The sequence below is a fragment of the Phalaenopsis equestris genome, unplaced genomic scaffold, assembly GCF_001263595.1.
Source record: "Phalaenopsis equestris unplaced genomic scaffold, ASM126359v1 Scaffold200044, whole genome shotgun sequence".
Taxonomy (NCBI): domain Eukaryota; kingdom Viridiplantae; phylum Streptophyta; class Magnoliopsida; order Asparagales; family Orchidaceae; genus Phalaenopsis; species Phalaenopsis equestris.
This window is the reverse complement of record NW_018219885.1, coordinates 111,558-133,064: the sequence shown is the minus strand read 5'-3', so window position 1 is coordinate 133,064 and position 21,507 is coordinate 111,558. Positions and strand designations below refer to the sequence as shown.

The window sequence follows — 21,507 nt, the reverse complement described above, 5'->3', positions numbered from 1 at the left end:
GGGCATGATGTCGGCACCTCCTAAGTAATTCCTTGAACCTCCACATGCCTCCTATATGAACTTTCCATCTATTTGAGTGAATGAGGTGAAGTCATTCCTAAGTTTTATAGTTTTGGATGGAGGGAAATATTTGGCAGGAAAATTTTGTGCAAAGTGATTTCAAATTGTGATTGATCCTGGGACAAGAGAGTTAAGCCATACCTTAACTTTATCCCACATTGAAAAGGGAAAATCCTTAGTCTAACAACATATCTAAGGATATCGTTATACCGAAAGGTGGCACACAGTTCAAGAAAATTGGCTACGTGAAGTTTGGGGGACTTCGGTGGAAAGTCTCCCAAACTAATTGTTTTGAACCATTTGGATTATGACAGGAAGCAATTCAAAGTTATTTTCTTCAATGGTGGGATAATTAATGCTCATGTGAATCTCTTTTGCATAAGGTTTGGCACAACCCCTAAGTGGTTTCATGGTGGGTAACTTGGGGCCAACCATCTCAACAGGTGATTCAAAAGTCAAGTGTGATCTCCAAAAATGTCTAAATATGCAATTAATCTCAAGGTCAAAAGGATGAGGTTAGCCTCAACTCCCCTAAACATAAACATGACAATTTAAAGTTATTATGCAACCAGCAACACACTGACTCACACAAATCAGTCAACAAACTAGCATACACATGTAATAAACAATATGTGAATGGAAATAAAATAAGTAGAAAATAATTAATAGTAGAATATTTTTTTTGTTTTTTTTTTTTGAATTTTTTTAGCTTTTAAATTTTTCAACACCTACAAAGAGATAATAACAACAATACAAATGCACTAATAAAAAGAAAAAAAAAACATAAAAATCAAGAAAATAAATTGTGCCAAACTTAGATCCTAATTTTTTTCAACTAAAGTTTTTGTAATAATATAAAAAATTATTAACACATTTCCCTAGCAACGGTGCAAAAAACTTGCCACGTCAAAACTTACCGGGACGTAAGTTGGTCGTACAACACAAGTACATATGTCAAGTAGTAATGTTGTTCAAGAGATCGCATATCATCTCACAAAGAAAGTGTAATTTTTGCTTCCATAGGAAAATCTCAAGTTTACTAATTCAGTTAACCTAGTTTGGCGATTATCAAAAGAAGTTTTTTGAGTCCTAAGGTCCTAAAAAAGAGAGTACTTGGTAGCAAAAGAAAGAAGAAAATAGGAGGGTAAAGATTGTGAGTTTCTTCAAGATAGAAGAGGCTCGTGCCTCTGTGATTCAGAGATTATGGTGATCGTGATTTTTCTAAAAGTTTTCCTACATGGTTATTTTTCATCAGGGACAAAGTACTCCTTATGTGTATGTCTAAGTCAAAAAAAAAAAACTAGAATCCATGAAGTTGAGGGCATTCCGCATGACATTTCCGATCCCTTGGGATGATTGCAGAATTTCACTAGAATATGTCTATCCTTTCGGAATTATGTAGTTAAACGGTTAGAGGTCATAGTTTCACAAAAAAATTTAACTTTTGAGTTGGCTAAACTATGAGTAAATGAAGATTGGAGGATAACCAACACATATGACATAAAAAGCTTAAGATAAAGATTAAGAAAATACATCCCAAAATCTCACGATAAATCCACTACTCCCTACATCACAGAGACAAAGAAAAAACTTAACTGCTCATGATAAATAAAACCATAGCAAAAAACACTACATGAAGTTCCAATGCAAGCAACATAAATATGAAAAAGTTACAAAAAATTATTTTCACGGCAAAGTTGGCACCTTTCGCTCTAATACAAAATCTCTCACAACTCACAAAGGAAAGTAAAATTCTCCCTTAAAAGGTTTCAACTCAACGAGGAAGACAACCCATAAGACATTCCTCAAAATTTCTCGAAAGTCTCTTCTTACAGCCTCCAAGCCTTCTCTGATGCAGAAATCCCTCTTATAAGCCATGAGATCTAATTTTATAGATAGCACCACATTTAAGCCATCAAATTTCCTTCTTAAAGTGCTTCTCGCTCACCAACATGGTCATGCCAGTTCCTGGCATGGTCACGCCCTTCATCTGCTAGGGCCAGCGCGATCACACCCAATTGTAGCATGGTCAAGCTGCCTTACGACAACATATGGCATGTTCATGTCATTTCCAGTGTGGTCACACTGGCCTTGTTCGATCAGTGACATGGTCACACTAACTTTAAGCGTGATCACACAGCTTTGGGGCACTTTTCTTCTGAAATTTCTCATTCCAACTTATGTTTATTTAGTTTCTGCATCCTACACAACATGAATAAAATACCTTTATTAAGCATAAATCTGAGATAAATAAATGAAATTAAGATGTAAAATGCAAAAAAAAATTGCAGACAAAATGATGTAAAATTAATGCATTTCAATGATGTTTATATACTAATACTGGTGTTAGATTTTGATTTACCGGAATAGAATTTAGTATTTCTCCTATGCTTTTCTCATTTTTTTCTATTTTTCTTTCCCTTTTTCATGAAGATTCAAAATATATTGGGCTATTTCTAAGGCAATGCCTTCCTCAACCATAACATCTTGAAGATTAACATTATCTTGTCGCTCTCTGAGCATAGCTCTAGTTTCAACAATCATTATGATATCACTTTCCTAAGATGTTTCTAAGATTTTATCTTCTATGAGTTATTTAATGCTAGCTTGGAATTCACTTATCACTTTATCAATTGATCCTCAACTGATCAGCCCATTCTATTCTCTATATTAACTATGTACTTGGTTTCTCATCAATATCCATTTATTCTACTTTGTCATCAGTTTCGCCCATACTTTTATGTTGATCTTGAGTAACATAGATGACATCAACATCTCTAGTGTATATTTCCACTTCTTTGAACACACTTTTAAATTAAAGATTTGTTATTTTTTGAGGTTGTGACACCTTCCATCGAACAGGTGAAGCTGGTTGAGATGAGATTTTTAATCTAACGTCATCCATATGAAGAGGTAGCACAAACTTCAAAGCATAATCTTATCACCAAAAGGGAAATCTTCTTTTATCTTCCATACTTGGGACTTTTTAGAGGGACTTTGAAATTAAAATAAGAGATTCAAGTGACAGGTTGTGTACTTTCTAGGTCTTCTAAAGAGACTTTAGGATAAAAAAGAAAACATTGGCGATAGGCAGTCTGCAGGATGCACTAGCAATGATTGGGTAATGACCTGTCATAATCTTTTGAACCTAATTAATAATATACTATCAATATTTATATGTTTAGAATATCCATTGTAATTCCTATTCCTATCAATTTATTCGTATATGCTCCTTCGATATTTATAATTCTTCTATAGGAATGTATCATTCCATGATTTTCATTATTCTCCTTTTAGAAGATATACCACTTACCGATTCAAGAATTTTACCATAGTGTAGCGTTCACTTTTGGATATTATTTTAAATATTCCACATAGATGAGCAGAATGAAAGCTCTTTATTTTCTATTAAGACACTCGTACACTAAAGGAGGCAGAGGTGAATCAGTTATTCTTTGAACATTGTATTCTTCTTGTGCAGGAGGAATCAAATGAAACTTACCTCCTTCTAAGTAAGAAATGAGAGATTTGAATAGCTCAGATCTATTATCAAATGCATTATCCTTTTTAGTTTATTTTCTTTCTTTATTAACCTGTATGTACTTCTTATGATATTCTTATTCTTATTTCTTAATTGAGTCTTGGTTAAGCTAAAGGTAGTCTTGGAAGATGATTCAATTTTAAAGACATATGAGACATTAAAGATTTCACTGAATAGTTAACGAATTCCCATCCATCATTTCAATAATTCTCTTATTCATCATTTCAATAGAGTTAAGGTTTTTAGAGACTCGAAAGACATGGTAATTTTTTATTTCCCTTAAAGAATTTTGAATCTTAAAAACAACAAAATTGATAATAGTCACAATATGAGATATCTCAATAGCTTTTTTCTTCAGTGGAGGGAAATATTTTTCATTCCTAAGGTTATACAATATCAATAGCTCCTTTTAATCAACAACATGGGGGTCTACCATGGAAAAGACTAAGATCACATGTCCTTTTCAAGTGATCAAAACTCATTCCAAAATTAATAATAGACCCACCAATCAAATTAATTGGGTTAAGTGTTTGGTCTGTTCCATTATCTAAGGATAAAATCAACTTACGAGATGACATCTGTCCTGTAATGGGGATACAAAGAAGGATGTCAATTGGAATTCTAATCTTGAATCTCTAAGTCTTAGTGAATTTAAGAAAAAATTTGTTCAAAAGGGAACATAATCAAAGGATGAATTTTGAATATTTTTCTTCTCTTAGAAAAGAAAGTCCTAAAGCATACTCACTAAATAGGGTTTAAATGAGAAGTAGAGGACCCATAGTTTAAGGATATTGGGTGAACCTATTCCATGATTTGATGAGTGAAAAATTCTAACAAAAAAGAGAAGAATAATTTTAAGTTTATTAAGGGGGTACATACACATTACCAATAAAAGATAATATGATCCAATATTAGAGATGGATAGAGAAATAATCTTCAACGGAGTCGTAATAAAAATCTTGGTGGAAGAATTTTTTTATGTTGTGAGTTATGACAATGTGTCCACCATAAAACATGGAATATTTCAAAATTATCAAATGCGTCATTAAAAGAACAATATACTATTATAAAGGTAGAAATATCATCTTAAAATTAATCTAATCATTCATATGAGAAAAATCTTTAAGATTTATGTGCTTATGTAACCAAAGAATTTTCCCCTATTTTATGGTTTCAATATAAGATAAATTTTATTTTGGAGTCTTCTATTGCTATAACAAAAGCCCTCATAGTTAATTACATCACAGGAGTCATAAACCCATAAGAAAATTATGTATTAAAGTATTGGCTTATATTATAAAGTATTACAAGGTTGGTGTCTTTAAATAAAAAGATTCAATTTTTTAAGATAATTTTAAATGAGAAAGGTTTAGGGTTTGAAAAATTTTTCTTGAAATTCCAAGATTGGGACCTACATATCAAAGATAATGTGTCATAGGAAGGCCTTAAGAAAAAAAAGGGTTAGCTAACTCTGGGAAAAAAAGGTATACCCTAAGGATTGGAATCATAAGAATGTTAAAAGAGTTAAGTTTTAATTTAAAAGTTTAGATTTAATTGATTTATATTGTAAAGCTTTATTTGAGTTGAAAGATTTTGATTTGAAGTTAATTAAGTTGAAAGGTTTGTTTTGAGATGAAAAAAATTTCACTTGAGTTGATTATATTTGATTGCTTTTGATTTGAAAAGCTTTATTTGAGTTGAAGGGTTTTAAGTTGAATTTAATTTGATTTAATAGGATTAATTTAAAGTTAGTTTGATTTGAGAGCAAAAATGTTTGACATTAGTTGATTGGGTTTGATTAATTTTGGTTTGAAAAGCTTGATTTTGGTTGAAGGGTTTTCATTTGAAGTTAATTTAATTTAAGATGATTAAAGTTAAAAGGTTAGTTTGAAAATAGATTTGATGTTTAAAAAAAAACTTTGAAGGTTATGTGTTTGAAGTTTGCTTCAAAAATTTAAAAAGTTTTGAAGGCTATGGGTTTGAAGTTTGGATGTTATTTAAAGCTTGATTGAGGTTTTTTTAAGACAATTTGAAAGCTATTTGAAGTTATTTGAGTTTTTTTTAAGTTGAGTTTAAAGTTTGGTTTTAGGATTAAAAAGTTTTTGAAGTTTTGAAAATGATTTTGATGGTTTGAAAAGATTTTAAAGTTTTGAAGTTTTAGAAATTTGTTTATTTGAAGTTTTTGGACTTAAAATAGGAAGTTTTGGAGTTTAAAGTTTTGAATTTTGGGTTTTTAAAGTTTTCTGGAGTAAAAAAAAGGTTTGGAGTTTGATGTTTTGGAAGTTTTAAAGTTTAAAAATTTTGAAGTTTGAATAGTTTGAAAAATGTTTTGAATTTGTTTTGAATGTTGAAAGATTAATATTTTATCTGAATATTTGAGTTGATAGTCTTAATTTTAAGGGCATGATTCGAAAATGTTAATTTAAGAATCTTGAATCTTTGATTAAGGGATAGGATTCGCTAGAGGGATTTCTACATTGTAATCGAGAACCTACCCTTAAAATAAGCCTGGACTCTATAAGGAAGCAAAAATGGCCCTCCCCTCCCCAGTATGGTTTTCCAGTATCCTTATATCATTAACCAACTAGATAGAAATGAGATTTTCACTATTACCACAATGATAGTGAATGTATATCTCCTAAATATTAAGTGGTTTAAGGTGTATTTGTTAGTAACTGTGAGTTTTTTCATCCTTGGGCACTTACGTAATGACAGAGGATTATAGGCTTCTCCTTTTATATATCTTAATCATTCACACTAACTAGGTATACTTAGTACTCTAATGGAAGCTTCTTGAATGAACTATTATATGGGATATGTGATAATAGGTTTCATTTTTATGTTCACTAATCTAGGGTTCATTGTTGATCTACCTAGTGGTTGTTTCTGTTGTTTAAGTCGAAAAGTATAGATTTTTATGGGTTTGATATTCAATTTAGGATTTGTTTTAATCTCCTAGTTAGTTGATTAACATGAAAATCAAGGCATTCTATGCTTAAAGTTTTAGATTTGATCTTCTATAAATTCACGTTCTTCATTAAGTTTTATAATTACGTTTAATTTCTAATGTTGGTTTATTGTTCTAAGTTGAAGTTCACAAAAGATTCATGGGTATGCTATTCATGTCTTTCGTGCCTAATACTTAGGCTTATCCATATGTTTGACTACTTATTTTTAACTTTATCTTTCACATGCAAAAATAGAGTTTTAATTAAAAAATAATTTAATCATTCAAGAAAATATTTTAAGTGTTTAAACATGGGGATGAGTAATACTAGATAAGTAAAAATTAGTTTAGGATTTGCCTGTTTGTATTGATAGGGCATACCATTTGCAACCTATCGGATAGTAGGTTGCAAATGTGTACCCTTTGTGTGGATTTCACAATTACAATTGGGTTATGAAAATTTATACATCTTTGATGGCAAAGACCATGAATTTACTTGGAAATTCAATTTATAGCTTTAAGAAAAAAAATTAGTGGTAGTTCTAAATAAGCTTAATTTTTAGTAAATAATTTAAAATTAATCTATTTTAAAAGAGAGTCAAATAGGTTTCTGAAAATTTTTCTTAAATTTTTACAGCATATTTAGAAAGTTAGATTAACTTTTGAGAATATAACACACTTTATTTATTAAAGCATCACTTCAAAATTTAAAGCACATTTAGTTGAGATTGTTTATTTAAAGGAGAGTTAAATTAATTTTTTGGCAATGTAACACACTTTATTTTATGAAAATATTTCTTAAAGATTTAGGTGAGGTTATTTGTTTAAAAGAGAGAGGTTTAAATTATGAATTTAATTATTTGTTATTATTTCTTAGATTATATATATATTATTATTTCATAGATTCTATTCTTTTCTAGGCTTACCAAAAAAAGGTTGACAATGATACTATCTCATGAAATAATGATCTTGTCTTTTGGAACTCTTATCCCTTTTTGTGGGTTATCATTAGGGTTTAAGTAATGGAAATTACAAGAAAAATATCTAGGAAAATTTGCATACATATCACCCCTCTTATGTATTTATATATCTCACACCTAAACTTTCATATTTGAATGTATGACACTTTCGTGTTTTAAATATACGCCTGAAAATGTATATTTCACTTTTTAAAAATTATAGTAGTGTTATTTTTTTATGTGATATTAAATATTTGAGTTATATGCGTGTAAAAATGAACGTTTTGGTGTGACAAATGTAAATACATAAGAATTGTGTGTTATATTTATATATAAATGCCCCAAATATCTAATATGAAAACCTCAATATTTATATTTATATGCTTGGGATGCATCCAAGTGAACAAAAAACATCACTTCCAAATGATAAACCAAAAATATACTAAATGCACATTTATTTGATCATTTAATATATCCATTTTTCTTTTTTCTTTTTTTTGCATCAATTGGCAAAACAAATAAGAAAATAAGAGAATTAAATTGTATAGCCAAAATTAAACAAATTTGTAAATGTGTAACTTTCTCCAATCAAAGGTTGAATAAACTACTTTTCAATCTAACTACTTTAACATGACAAAAAGTTCTTTTCAATTTCAAAGATGATTTCCCCAAATAAGCAAGCTTGATCAACTATATATTGTGCTATAAGAGCATTGCATCTAATTTTGATATAATCATAAATATAGCCAATTATGTAGCATAATGAATATCAAAAGAAACATAAAGATAAGAGATCAAAGTTAAAACTCAGGTTACATTCCTCTTGATACCAAACTCTTTTAGTAAATAAAATACCAGTGATTTTCTATGTACATTTATCGCTTTTACTTAACATTGTCATTGTTGAATCTCAAATCTTAGGTGCAAAACGTTAAGGGTTGTGCTAGGTACTCGATAAAGAACTTATAATTTTTTTATTAGAAGAGTATGACAAATCATATAAATCATTGTATCAATGCTAGAGCATTTCTTAGAAGTGATGCACTGTATGATCAAAATACAATTAAAAGCGTGCAAGGGTCGCTGCACTAGTACCCAGGTTTCACGTTAAATAAGCAAGGATTCTCACATAATGGATGGATTTGAGGAAAAAAAGTTAGTCTGTGATATTAATATTATGATAAGAACTTGAAATATAGGTACTCTAATAGGAAAATTAATAGAATTAGTAGATTTTATGTTTCATATGAAGATAAATTTCTTATACATTCAACAAACTAAATGGGTTAGAGAGAATGCTAAGAAGATTGATAGTTTAGATTTTAAATTTTAATATTCAAGTAGAAGTCATATTAGAAATTGTGTGGGTATAATTATATATAAGAGTTTAAAAGATAATGTTATAAAAATTAATAAAATTAGAAATATAATTATAACTCTAATGATTGTGGTGATACTAAGATTATTAATATTACAAATGCTTATAATCCTTATGTAGGTTTGGATATATGTTAAAAAAAAATTTTGAAATGGCCAAGACAAATCAATATAAAAGATACCTTAAAAAAAAATACTTACTATAGGAGATTTAAATGGATAACAAAGTGACAATAAATTTTAGAAGTATTTGTGGTGGCTATCATTTTGGAATAATCAATGAAAAAAATTGAGTCATATTGAATTGTATTTTAGCTTATGATGTTGTTATTAATAATACATTATCTTAAAAATGATATAAGCATATTATCTCTTATATGAGTTGATTTAATAAAACACAAATTGAATAGTTTCTTTAGAGAAAACTAGATAGTGGAGATTGTAAAGTCATTCCACTTAAAAGTTCATGAACCTAATATCAAATATTAGTTTTGATTTTAAAAAGAAAGATTGGAAAATGAAAACTACAACAAAATATTATCAAAAAATTAGATGAGATCACTTAAAATATACAAATAAAATTATTTTTATGAGTAAGCTTCAGGATCTTAATATTTTAGGTGTTCATAACAAAGATAATATTATCTAGGATAAAATAACGAGTACTATTAAACAAGTTAGAAAAGATGTGTTTGGATAATCAAAAGAAAAATCTCTTATGAATAAAATTTTTGGTGAAAAAATAATAATTTGCATAAAAAGATTAATAAATTTTTTGTAATGAAACTTTAAATGTTAAAGCTTGGAAAATTGGAAGAAAATATAATGTGACTCGTAGGAGCTCTGAGCAAATAATTTATGATGCTAAAAATTTTATTTTAGTAATCGTTAAACTAGTTATTAAAGAGTGTGATAGATATACGTATAAACTAACTAAGCAAAGAAAATAAATAAAATTTTAGTTCACGTAAAGTGTATTGAGAATGATAATAATAATTGGTTTTCATAGATGAAGATATTCCATGATGCTAAAAATTTAAAAATTTTGTTTTTAGTAATTGTTATAATAAATTAGTTACTATAGATTATGATAGATAAATGTATAAACAAACAAGTAAGGAGATAATAAAAATAAAGATTTAGTTCAAGTAAATTGTATTAAGAATGATATTAATAAGTGTATTCCAAAAATGAATACATTCTCTATAGATGGATGAGATATTTTGATGTTTTTAATGAAATTTGTGAAAATAATATTAACTTCAGTGATCTGAGTATCATAAACAGTAAGAATTTTTTTTTATTTCTAAAAGTTCAAGAGTTTTAAGAATATGAAATGTGAAAAAACACTAAGATATGATGATTCTAATAATAGTGTGAAAAAGTTTAAGATATCTGAGAATTTTTTGACTTACTATAAATTTTAATATTATTTTAAAATTTTAAAAGATATTTGATGAGTGGAGAAATAGTCGGTTGGTTATTTTTTTTAAGAATAAAGGGGATGCACAATAGGATAAATTATGGAGGAAATAAGCTAATCTATCACACAATAAAGCTACGGGAGAGAGTAATTAAGCATAAGTTACGATATGTACATAAATTTCTTAAAATTAATTTAGCTTCAAGTCGAGCAAGTATACTATGAAAGTTATACATTTATTTAAAGGTTTAATGGATAAATACAAAGAAAGTAAGGATGATCTACATATGATTTTTGTTAATTTAGAAAATGCTTATGCTAAGGTTTCAAGAGAAGTACTTTGAAGGGTTTTAGAAAATGGATGTCTTGGTAGTGCTTATAATTAAGTCATTAAAGATATGTAACAAGAATTGTCCAAGCATCAGGAAGATTGACCAAGTACTTTACTATTTCACTTGGATCACATTAGTAACCGGTTTTAAGCCTTACAATTTTGCTTTAGTTATGAATGTTCTTATTGGTCATTCATAGAAGAATCTACCATGGTGTGTGCTTGACACAGATGATATTATCCTTGTGGATAAGATTAGAGAGAGGAAGTTTAGGAAAAAAATAAATCATGGAGGCCGACTTTAGAGTTTAAAAGCATTCGTTTCAGTAGATCTAAAACTAAATATATGAAAAGTAATTTTAGTAACTTCAAGATCTAGTGACAAGGTTATAATAAGGTGATCCAGTCATTAAAATGAGTAAATGTTTTAAATATCTTGGGTCTATGGTTCAAAGTGATGGTGATATAGATGAAGAAGTTATTAGTAAAATTTAAGTTTGATGGTTGAAGAAGTGGAAGAATGCATAGAGCCTTTTGTGTGATATAAAAGTATAGCTTAAAACTTAAAAGAAAATTTTAATAAAATAGTGGTAAGATCTGTTTTACGACACATAATGTTGGTCGGTAAAATAGAAGTACAAAATTAAGTGTTGCTAACATGAGAATGCTTAGCTGGATGAGTGGTTTTAAGCTTAGAGGGGGAGTAGCTTCTGTGACATGCAATATTAGAGAGAGAAGCCTTAGATAGTTTGGACACATTAAACGTCGACCATCTAATGACCCAGTTAGGAGAATAGATGTTTTAGATTTGATTTATGTTAAGAAAGGTAGAGCTAAGCCTAAAAAGACTTGGGCATAATGTACACAAAATGATCTTAATTTACTAGAATTAAATGAAAATATGACATGCAATAGGAAACAATGGAGAAAAAGGATTCATGTAGCCAACCGCACTTAGTGGGATACCGGCTCCCAAATAAAAGGGTTGGAGTAGCTTTTGTGACAAGCAAGATTAGAGAGAGTCGCCTTAAATAGTTCGGACACATTAAACATCGACCATCTGATGACCCAGTTAAGAGAATAGATGTTTTAGATTTGATTTATGTTAAGAAAGGTAGAGGTTAGCCTAAAAAGACTTAGGCATAGTGTATACAAAATGATTTTAATTTACTAGAATTAAATGAAAACATGACATGCAATAGGAAACAATGGAGAAAAAGGATTCATGTAGCCAACTGCACTTAGTGGGATAAATGTTTTGTTGTTGTTGTAATTGTAGCCAAACAACCATGTGAAGTCTATAAGCCCAAAGCTTAGAGTTAGAGCCAAGATTGTAGCATTTGGCGTCAGTCCATGCAGGTCCGGACAATATGGCACTTACATTACCTAATCTCACTATAAAAAGGTTTTCATATAACGAAACATACTAAATCAGAACAACCATACGCCAAGCACTAGTTCAGTTCTATTGTCAAACAAAGCCTAGTTGGCTACATAATAAGCAAAAAAGGACTTACAACTTTCAAATCAATGTAGCTTTTCATCTCATGCAATTAAGGGTTAAGGGATATAAATAAAATTACCATCTGAGATCAAGACTTAGAATCACTTCGAAGCACAACCCATAAGAAAACTGAAATGAATAGTTAACAGCAAACCTTAAGTTTTTTTTTTATTATTATTTGATATGCCATACTTAACCCCTCAAATAGCACAAATGTGAGTATAAATGTTGTAAGGGTAAAATAAACAACAAACAAAGGCAGGAAAATTATATCATTGGCTTTGAAGTCAACATTTTAAACCAACTTTTTTGTGGCAGATAACAATTTTCACAAAAAACTAAAACCAAGTAATCCTCAATCATGATGATTGAAACGTATGCTAAGTAATCTATGACAACAATTATCAATGTATGAACCATTCAACAACATTGTTTTACACAGAAATGTAATTAAAGGATCAGAGGCAATACCAGCTTGGAGCTCAAACCTCAGGAATGAAATGGTAAGAAAAGTTCAGCGTTAGTCTAACGATCTGATCAAATGCCTTTGGAACGATCGTGCTCACACAGTTGTTATCGATTAAAAACTCTCTCCATTTCCACCATTCATTTCTTCACTTCAGTAGCTATCATATGTTAATTTCTCAGCCAGACTCTAAGCACTATTATCCGCATTCCTGACCTTAAATACTTCACTAGAACCAATGCAATCTGAAACCTGTTTTGGTGGACCTCCTCCATTCCCGAAAATCCCACCGAAGTGTGGTACATCTTCTTTCTCTTCGATATTGTTTAATGAAAACCTTTTAATATGCATTTCAATATGTTCTTTAGTAATCTTTGTAGTAGCAGCCTGTTTAGCCTTAGCTTCAGCTCTTTTCCTCAGTCTCTCTTCCTTGGAGAGAGCATCAGCTCTTAACTTCTCCTCAGCAGCCCGGACCAAAGCATCTTTCTTCTCCTTCTCTACCTCATCATATAACCTAGCCAATTCCCCTTCCATTTGTTCTCCCCTAGCAGCATCCTCCACAAGCTCCTTCATCTGTGGTTTAAAAACCACATTTTTGTCCATCAAAAGGGCTCTGACCACCACAAACAAATCATCCAATCTATTGGAATCACAAAATGCCTTTAACAGTACCTCATAACTCAAAAGGTCTCTCTTCACCTCCTTCTCCATCATCCGATCAAAAAATGCTTTAGCCTCAGCAGGATTCCCTGCCTTCACCAGCCCACACAGAACCGTATTGTATGCCAAAGTCCCAGGCTCAACTCCAGAATTAGCCATTTCAGAAAAAAACTGAATTGCATCTTCTATCCTTTGAGCCACAAAGCATGCTTCCATGAGAAGAGCAAAAGTATGTTCATTTGGTTTAACATCATGTTCTCTCATCTCTCTATAAAGCTCTTCAGCAACTACCACCATTCCATTCTGCCCAACCTTCCCTATCAAATTATTATAAGCCAAAACATCTGCAGTAATTTTTTTCTCATTTATCTTCCTAAAAAGATCAATGGCCTCTTTGAACATCCCTGTCGCACAATAACCATCCACCATCAGGGTAAAACTCTCCAAATTTACAGAAAGCCTTCTTGGAGGGCAATGCTCGGCCATCATCCTCTCAAACAAAGAAAATGACTCTTCAAACTTACCATTTTTGAAGAAAGCATCAAGAATTGAGTTGTAACTCTGTGCAGTAAACCTAAGCTGGGAACCTTCCTTTCCGAGCACAGAATCGTACAACTCCAATGCCTCCTTCTGCATGCCCTTCTTAAAATACGCCTTCATCAGACTCCCGTGAACAATTCCGCCAAAGCTCTTCAGATTTTCCCCCAGCTTCCCTGTCAATTCTTCATATAAAGCCAGAGCACCGTCCGGATCTCCACTATCAACAAGTTCAGACATGAGGAGATTGTACACCTCAATATCCGGTTCCATCAAAGTGTTCATCTCATCTTTTAGCTGCAGAGCTTCTTGCATCTTAGATGCACTTAAAAGGGCTTTAACTAAAATTCTATAGGTGGACGGAGACGGAAGGAGTGGGAGGTCACGGCATAAGAATCGATAGTAACTGATTGCGAGATCTAGCTTGCAGCTATCGATGTAAGACTGGATTAGGAGATTATGCGTCACGACTGAGGGAACGATGCCAGCCTGAATGACGAAGCGGTGGAGGGAGAGGAGTTCGGAGTGGAGAGACTCGTTAAGGAGAGCGGAAAGAACGGCGTTGACAGTATAAATGGTGGGGCGGCAGTTGGAGTACACGGAGTGCCGAACTAGGAGGATGGCTTCTTGGATATCACCAGATCGGAGGAGGGAGAGGATGTTGTTATGGAGAAGAAGGCGAGGGCCAGAGAGTGAAGAGGCGGCCTCGGGAAGCTTAGGAATGCTAGGGCTTGCTTGGGGCTTGCGAACAGGAGGCTGGTCGGGGGCCGAAGGACGCGGAATGTCGCCGAGGGCAGAAAGAAGAGGCATCCCGAGGAGACGTCGGCGTCGGCGGCGCTCAGCGGCTGCATCCTCTGGAGATGAAAACGAGAATCGATTGATGGAGATGAAGGAGCAGGATTGGCGGCCTTTCAGAGTGCGTGGGAGGAGTTTGAATAATGCCATTGTTTCTCCGACGATAGAGAAACTCCGAAGAGGGGAGATGTTCAGGGAAGTTTAGGGTTACGAAGCTTGACATGAGGTGTAATCAAATAATAAATTAAAAGGGATAATTATCCAAGTCATCAATGTGGCTTTAGCATTCTTCTTGAGATTAAATTAGCCTAATCCTTACAACTCTTTGGCTTATAAGCACAAAGTATAAGAAGAGGAGTGAGAGAAGTTTTGGAAAAGAGAATATTTCACTAAGAAAGGGTGATTACATCACTTGAATGTTGTGAATCATGGATGGTTCTTCGATGATACAAATGAGAAGAGGGGATGCAATAGTCTTCTAGAGTTACTTAGATTGCTCTCATCCATTTGATCTTTTCTAGAATTTTTCATCCCATGGTTGTCTTGTCAATTTCTTTAAAGTTGGCAGATTGTGACACCATTCTCTAATAGGGGGAGATTCTTATTTATAATCTCCTCCAAGTCTAAGGGATACATCATTCTCTTATATACATACATAACCCTAGATCTTTCAAGATTATTCTTGAGTTCTCTTTGGAGCTTTTCCTTCTAATATTTTCTAGAATGCAGTAGTCTTCTAGGGTTACTTAGATTGCTCTCCTCTATTTGACCTTTTCTAGAATCTTTCATCTCATGATTGTCTTGTCAATTTCTTTAAATTTGGCAGACTGTGACTCTCCCCACTTAAGCTCACAATGTCCTCATCGTGGCATCCACTTGATATCGTCTGTTTTTTTTCATGAATTTTCATGTCTAATTTCTTTTCTACCCACTTCTTCATTTATAGTCTCCTCCAAGTTTAAGGGATACATCATTCTCTTATATACATACATAACCCTAGATCTTTCAAGATTATTCTTGAGTTATCTTTGGAGCTTTTCCTTCTAATATTTTCTAGAATTCAATAGTCTTCTAAAGTTACTTAGATTGCTCTCCTCTATTTGATCTTTTCTAGAATCTTTCATCTCATGATTGTCTTGTCAATTTCTTTAAATTTGGCAGACTGTGACACTCTCCCCACTTAAGCTCACAATGTCCTCATTGTGGCATCCACTTGATATCATCGATTTTTTTTTTCATATATTTTCATGTCTCATTTTTTTTCTACCCACTTCTTCATTCTTCTTGCAGCATTATGTAATATGGCTCGAGCTAACTCTCTTTGCTCGTTTTAGGATTTGGCAAATTTGAAGAATGTTGGGCTTTCTCTCCCGTGCCTGGTTGTAGGGGAGAGGGGTACCATACAACAAGGTTTTATAGATAACAACTCGGTCTTTGGTTCCAGCTCAATCTGTTGATCTATCTTCCTCTTTGGTAGTAGTTTGTTTGATAATTCCAGACGTGTTGGGTTGACTACCTTCCTGACTAGGTAGACTTAGGTCTCAGTGGCTTAGGATGACGGGTTCATGGTACCCCGACCCAGCTACCTCTTCCTTCTAAGATTACTCCACCTTCCTTGATGTTGAACCCCTTTGAGTTGTCTCTCCTCTGACCTCGTTGATATCATCTTGATGGCCCATTGCCGATGAGTTGCCGCCCATTTGGGATACGACAATTTGTCATCTGCTCTTATGCTCTTTCCCACAAATTTTAAAACCCAAATTACTCCATATAGCCTTCCACAAATAACTCACAAAGTTTCTCATATCTAACATGTTAAAACTCTCATATTAGTGGCAACTCAAGAGGTAAACAATATATATGAAAATCTTGGAATTCTCTTATATCTTTAAATTCACTTATCTATAATTGCCTTGTGTCTGGTATTGACTTCTCAACTTCATGATTTTCTTAGAGAAAGAATGTTAGTATTGTTGATGCTTAATAACTGCAAAAAGATAGTTCGTGACACCACACCCTCAAACTCTGTAAAATGTTCATTACCTCAGACTCAATACCTTTTAGGGCAACCAATAATAATCCCGTTAGAGGCTTTCTCATGGGCTCAACTTGGATCACTAACATCTCTCCTTTGACTGCAAGCTAGTACTCATCTTCATTCTCCTCCTCTTGGCCTTCACCCTCTGCCTCCTCTAATGCACCCTACCAATGAAAAATATTATTCTCCTGGTTGGGCAATCTGATGTCATGTACCCAAACCCATGACACTTGAAGCACTGCATGATCGTGTTGGATTTGAGAGTACTGGTAAGCTACGATGACAATAATATGTATGTAATAAGGTAACTATGACAAAGTTGATTTTAAAGAGGTGGTACTCAAATTATTAGACGAATTAGGGGTGGTTGGAGGCTCGTATGATAGTCTCGAGCCAGTCCTTCAAAAAAAATAAAAAAATATATAAAAAGTTACTTTTTAATAAATTCATCCTATATCTAAAATGTTATCCAGGACCATGCATGTGCTTTCCTTTTCAGTGTAATTTTTCCTTAGGGGCACTTACATGCATTGCACACAATTCTTATACGTTTGCATATCTCCCACTAAAACTTTCATATTTATACACATGGTAGTCAAATTTTTAATACACATAAAAAATAACACTAATACCACTTTTAAAAGTGAAATATACCTTTTTATGTAAAGATTTAAAGCACCAAAGTGCTATGTATGTAAATATGAGAACTTAGAGGTGACATATGTAAATACATGAGAATTGTGTGCTATATACATAAATTTCCCTTTTCCTTAGCTTTAATTTGACCTTATCGTCGAAACCACCCCATCTCTCGTCTCTTTGAAGCTCCCTCTAACACTCGTCAAAATTGAGCATCAAAGTCGCATCCAATATTCGTAAAAGCCGGGCATTAGTAATTCTCTCTTTGTAATCATAGGATTTTTCAAATTTTAGTGGATAAGTTGGGTTATAAATTCGATGATCTCTATTGAAATATATTATATCTAATTTGAAAACCTAATTTTTATAACCTTGAGGTTTTATAATATAAATTAAATTTATAAAGTTTTTTTGCATTATTTTTGCTTGAATATTTTTAATCAAGAATAATGAAAAATTATTGTTTTTATATTAATAATTAATTAAATAAATAAATGCATCATGTCTTATTTTTTTCCAATCAGGTAATGTCTCTGTAACGTGTTGTGTCGTGTCTGTGCCTCCGAGTCCGTGACCGTGCTCCATAGGATTGAAGAAAATTCTGAAAAATAGTAGTCATTTTTTTTTTTGTTCCTCTTTGAAGATGAAGCGTAAAAAAGAGTTATAATTCAAAAAAAAAATGACATCCATGGTAACAAAAAAAATTTTGAGAAAAAGGATTATAATGTTTATACCCATTTTGAGTAGAAGCATAACTAACAAGCATATTGTTTGACTTGAAGTTCAAGTTTTTCTTGATTATACTTATGAATGTAAGTAAATACAATGCACTCAATTGGGCAACACCCAACAACAAAAGCATGAACCTACCACTGGATTGGCCCCAACCAGCCCTCTAAACAACTAAAACCTAAATTCTCCAACCATAAGGTTTTAGGAGAAGACCTTTTTTTGAAAAAACTGAATTGGGATATGAGAAATCAGTAGATTGGAGAGCGAGGAGACATTAATGCCATCTAAAAATAACTAAATATACCTTAAAAAATGATATAGAATAAAATTTTTAGATAATTACTCACTTTATGACATTATTTTATAAGAAATAAGGTAAAATAATGTCATAAAGTCCAAAAGTGTTCACAAATGCAAGCGATGTAGATGTCTGCAAATGCAAACGATGTGAACTTTCGTGGCATCATAAAAAGCTTGTAAAAATCCATCGAGTCAAAAAATTGCAACTAGAAGAAACTGATAGGGTAACTCATGTGTCCAAACAAACCAGTTATATAATTAGATTTCGACCTAAACGTCCAAGTATTAAAGAACAAACGAAGAAAGATTCCTCAATGAAAGCATGGTGAAAGACATGGTTTAAAATTTTATTTTCATGACTTATATTTTGGTTTTTTTACAACAAGTTTGTGCGCAACGCATAAATTTTTTCTGATAAGACAATGCGCCTGGTGAAAGTTTTATGAACTTTTTATTATTTCCCCTTAAGGAAAATTTGCAATTTTTGTTATATTTTTTTGAACTTGGATTCAACATGTTATATGATTTTGTTACATATGTAGCACTTAAAATTTGATATTACATTAATGTCGACATCTTATTAACAATCTATGTATGAAAATGTGCATTTCACTTTTAAAATGGAAGTGATTGTGGCATTTGTTTTAGATTTCACTTTTAAAATGGAAGTTATTATAACATTTTTTTGTTTGTGTTAAGGATTTAGGTTGTATGCTTGTGAATATGAATGTTTGGGCGCAAGACAAGTAAATATATAAGAATTGTGCGGTATATATGTAAATATACCATTTAAATAAGTGATGACGTTGAGATTTGGCACTTTTGTTTTGATGTTAAAGATTTAAGTGATATGCATATAAATTTGAATGTTAAGGTGTTACATATGAAAGTACATAAAAAACTATGTGATATGTATTTAAAAGTGACATATGTATAAGTCATGATGATGAAACATAACATTTTGGTTTTGATGTTTAAGATTTAAGCAGTATACAAGTAAATACAAGTAAATTTGAAAGTGTTGGTGTTAGATTCATAAATACATACGAATTGTGTGGTATGTATGTAAATGTATCATATATGTTAACTATGATGGTGAAATCGATTGCATCTAGTTTGACTATAAACATGTTGAATCAGGGTCCTGGATTACCTTGAATTTGAATCTGAAATGTTTCTCGTTAAAAAATGTATCGTAATTCATGTAGGATGATAAAATTTTTTTACACCATATCAATAGTAAAATATATCACATTAACCTTGAGATTTATTAACCATGCAGCTATAAAACCACAGAGCTTGCATGATAACAAGTTCAAAAAATTTTAGTAAATTATGTAAATTCAATTGAACTAAATTTTGTAAAGGTTAAATCCAAATTTTTTTGACAGCAAATTCAATAAATCTAGTTAAAAATTGTCAAATTATTTTACAGCTTCTAACGATAATTAAAATGTTGTTATATTCATTAAAAAAACAATCAATACTTGTATAACAAGAAAATGTCACAGCCCTCACCAGACCAAAAGAACCATCCTGCAATGTACTCTCCTACGGGGCGGCCACCCTTGGCCGACCACCTGAAGTTGACTAGTCGACCACCTCCTGTCAACCGACCACCTTGGTCGTCCACATTCCCCGCCGACCTGAAAATCCCAGAACATCATATATGGGCGAGGAAAAGACAAAAATACTAGTGCTACCCTTTATAATAAGGGTAAAAATGTAATATTGTATTTTCTTTCTTGTTAATGCTTTAAATAGATGACTTATGACATGTATTAAATGGTTTTTAAGCTCTCCTCTATCTGAATTGCCAACGTAGTGATATCACTTTCTCCTTCCCCTCTTTTATAATTTTTATTTTCTAAGGAATAAAATAGGCCTAAGAGTCTAGGAACGTCCCTCTTTTGCCCCCACAGGACATATCTCCCTCTCTCTCTTTCTCTCTCTGTGTCTCTTTCTCTCTCGCATTTGCTCTCCCTTGATCGCCAAGCTCTATCTCTTGGACACTCAAAGAACATATTTGAAATCAACATGACTAAACTTTGATTATTTTATTACTAGGATAAACATTAACGGTTAAATTTACTTTTTTATTATATTAAATAATAATTAATTATTCATAAAATTAATTTATTTTCAAACAATTTTTTACCAAACTAATTACTTATTAAACTATCATTTAATATTAATTAATAAAAATAATTATATAATATATTTATATTTAAAAAATTTATTCATTAGTTCATTATTAAATAATTACTTGGAAATTCATTTAATTATAATTAATTTGATAATGTATGAATTAATTATAATTCAATCAAATTAATAAGTTTAAAACTTAAACAAGAATAAAATAAAATCACAAATCTATGACAAATCTACTTCTTATCCTGTCTACATTCCCCTCCCGAATTCCCCTAGAGCCATTGCCTTTGTGAACGAACCCTAGCAGTACAATCATGGTTGGACCCATCTTTCTTATCCTTTTGCTTAGCTTCTACTAGAAACCATTGGGGAAGGTAAGCTTGTCCTTGCCATTCTTCCTCTTTGCTCTTCTTGGATTTAGTAAATCCTCCGCTGATTTAGTAAATCCGCGAGGGTCTGTATTGCAACGAATGAGATTTAAGTTAGTATGATTTTAGTAAATTCAATAAATTTAGATTTAAAAAAATTCTAAAAGGGTTAAATCCCAAAAACTGTTTTGAAAATGAATTTAGTAAATCTTTCGAAATTATTTGGTAATTTCTGTCCGGATTTAAAAATCTGTGATGATTATTAGACTTTAATAACAAATCAAAATAGAATTTACTAAATCATGTAAATTCGATTTCTTATAATATTCTAAAATAGACAAACTAAGCTCTGAAATTCAATTAATATTTAATTTCAAAATATGTTAATTAATAATAATACATTTACTTAATTAATTTTTTATTAGATTAGTTATTAAATAAAAATTTAACGTTTATAAAAGAATAAATAAATAGTTATTAAATATATTTATTAATAATTACTTATAAAATTATTGGATGAATAAAAAAGTATATTTATTTTTCATTAATTAATAATTATATAATAAATAAATTTATTTAAGTATAATTAATATGATAATATTTTAATTAATTATTAATCAATTAAATTAATAAACTTAACTTAAATAAAATTAAAATAAAATACATCACCCCTCCTTAC

General features: G+C 31.4%; 1 protein-coding gene across 1 annotated transcript; it reads right to left on the bottom strand.

Moving 5' to 3' along the window:
- Positions 1-12,797: 12,797 nt before the first annotated feature.
- Positions 12,798-14,750, bottom strand: LOC110035808 (pentatricopeptide repeat-containing protein At3g49240-like). Its single transcript, XM_020740096.1, has one exon. The coding sequence runs from the start codon at positions 14,748-14,750 to the stop codon at positions 12,798-12,800; it is 1,953 nt and encodes a 650-aa protein (XP_020595755.1).
- Between the last annotated feature and the right edge of the window lie 6,757 nt (positions 14,751-21,507).

What these genes read in the sequence shown, in the direction of transcription:
- LOC110035808 (XM_020740096.1), bottom strand. Translation starts at nt 14,750, where the DNA reads ATGGCATTATTCAAACTCCTCCCACGCACTCTGAAAGGCCGCCAATCC.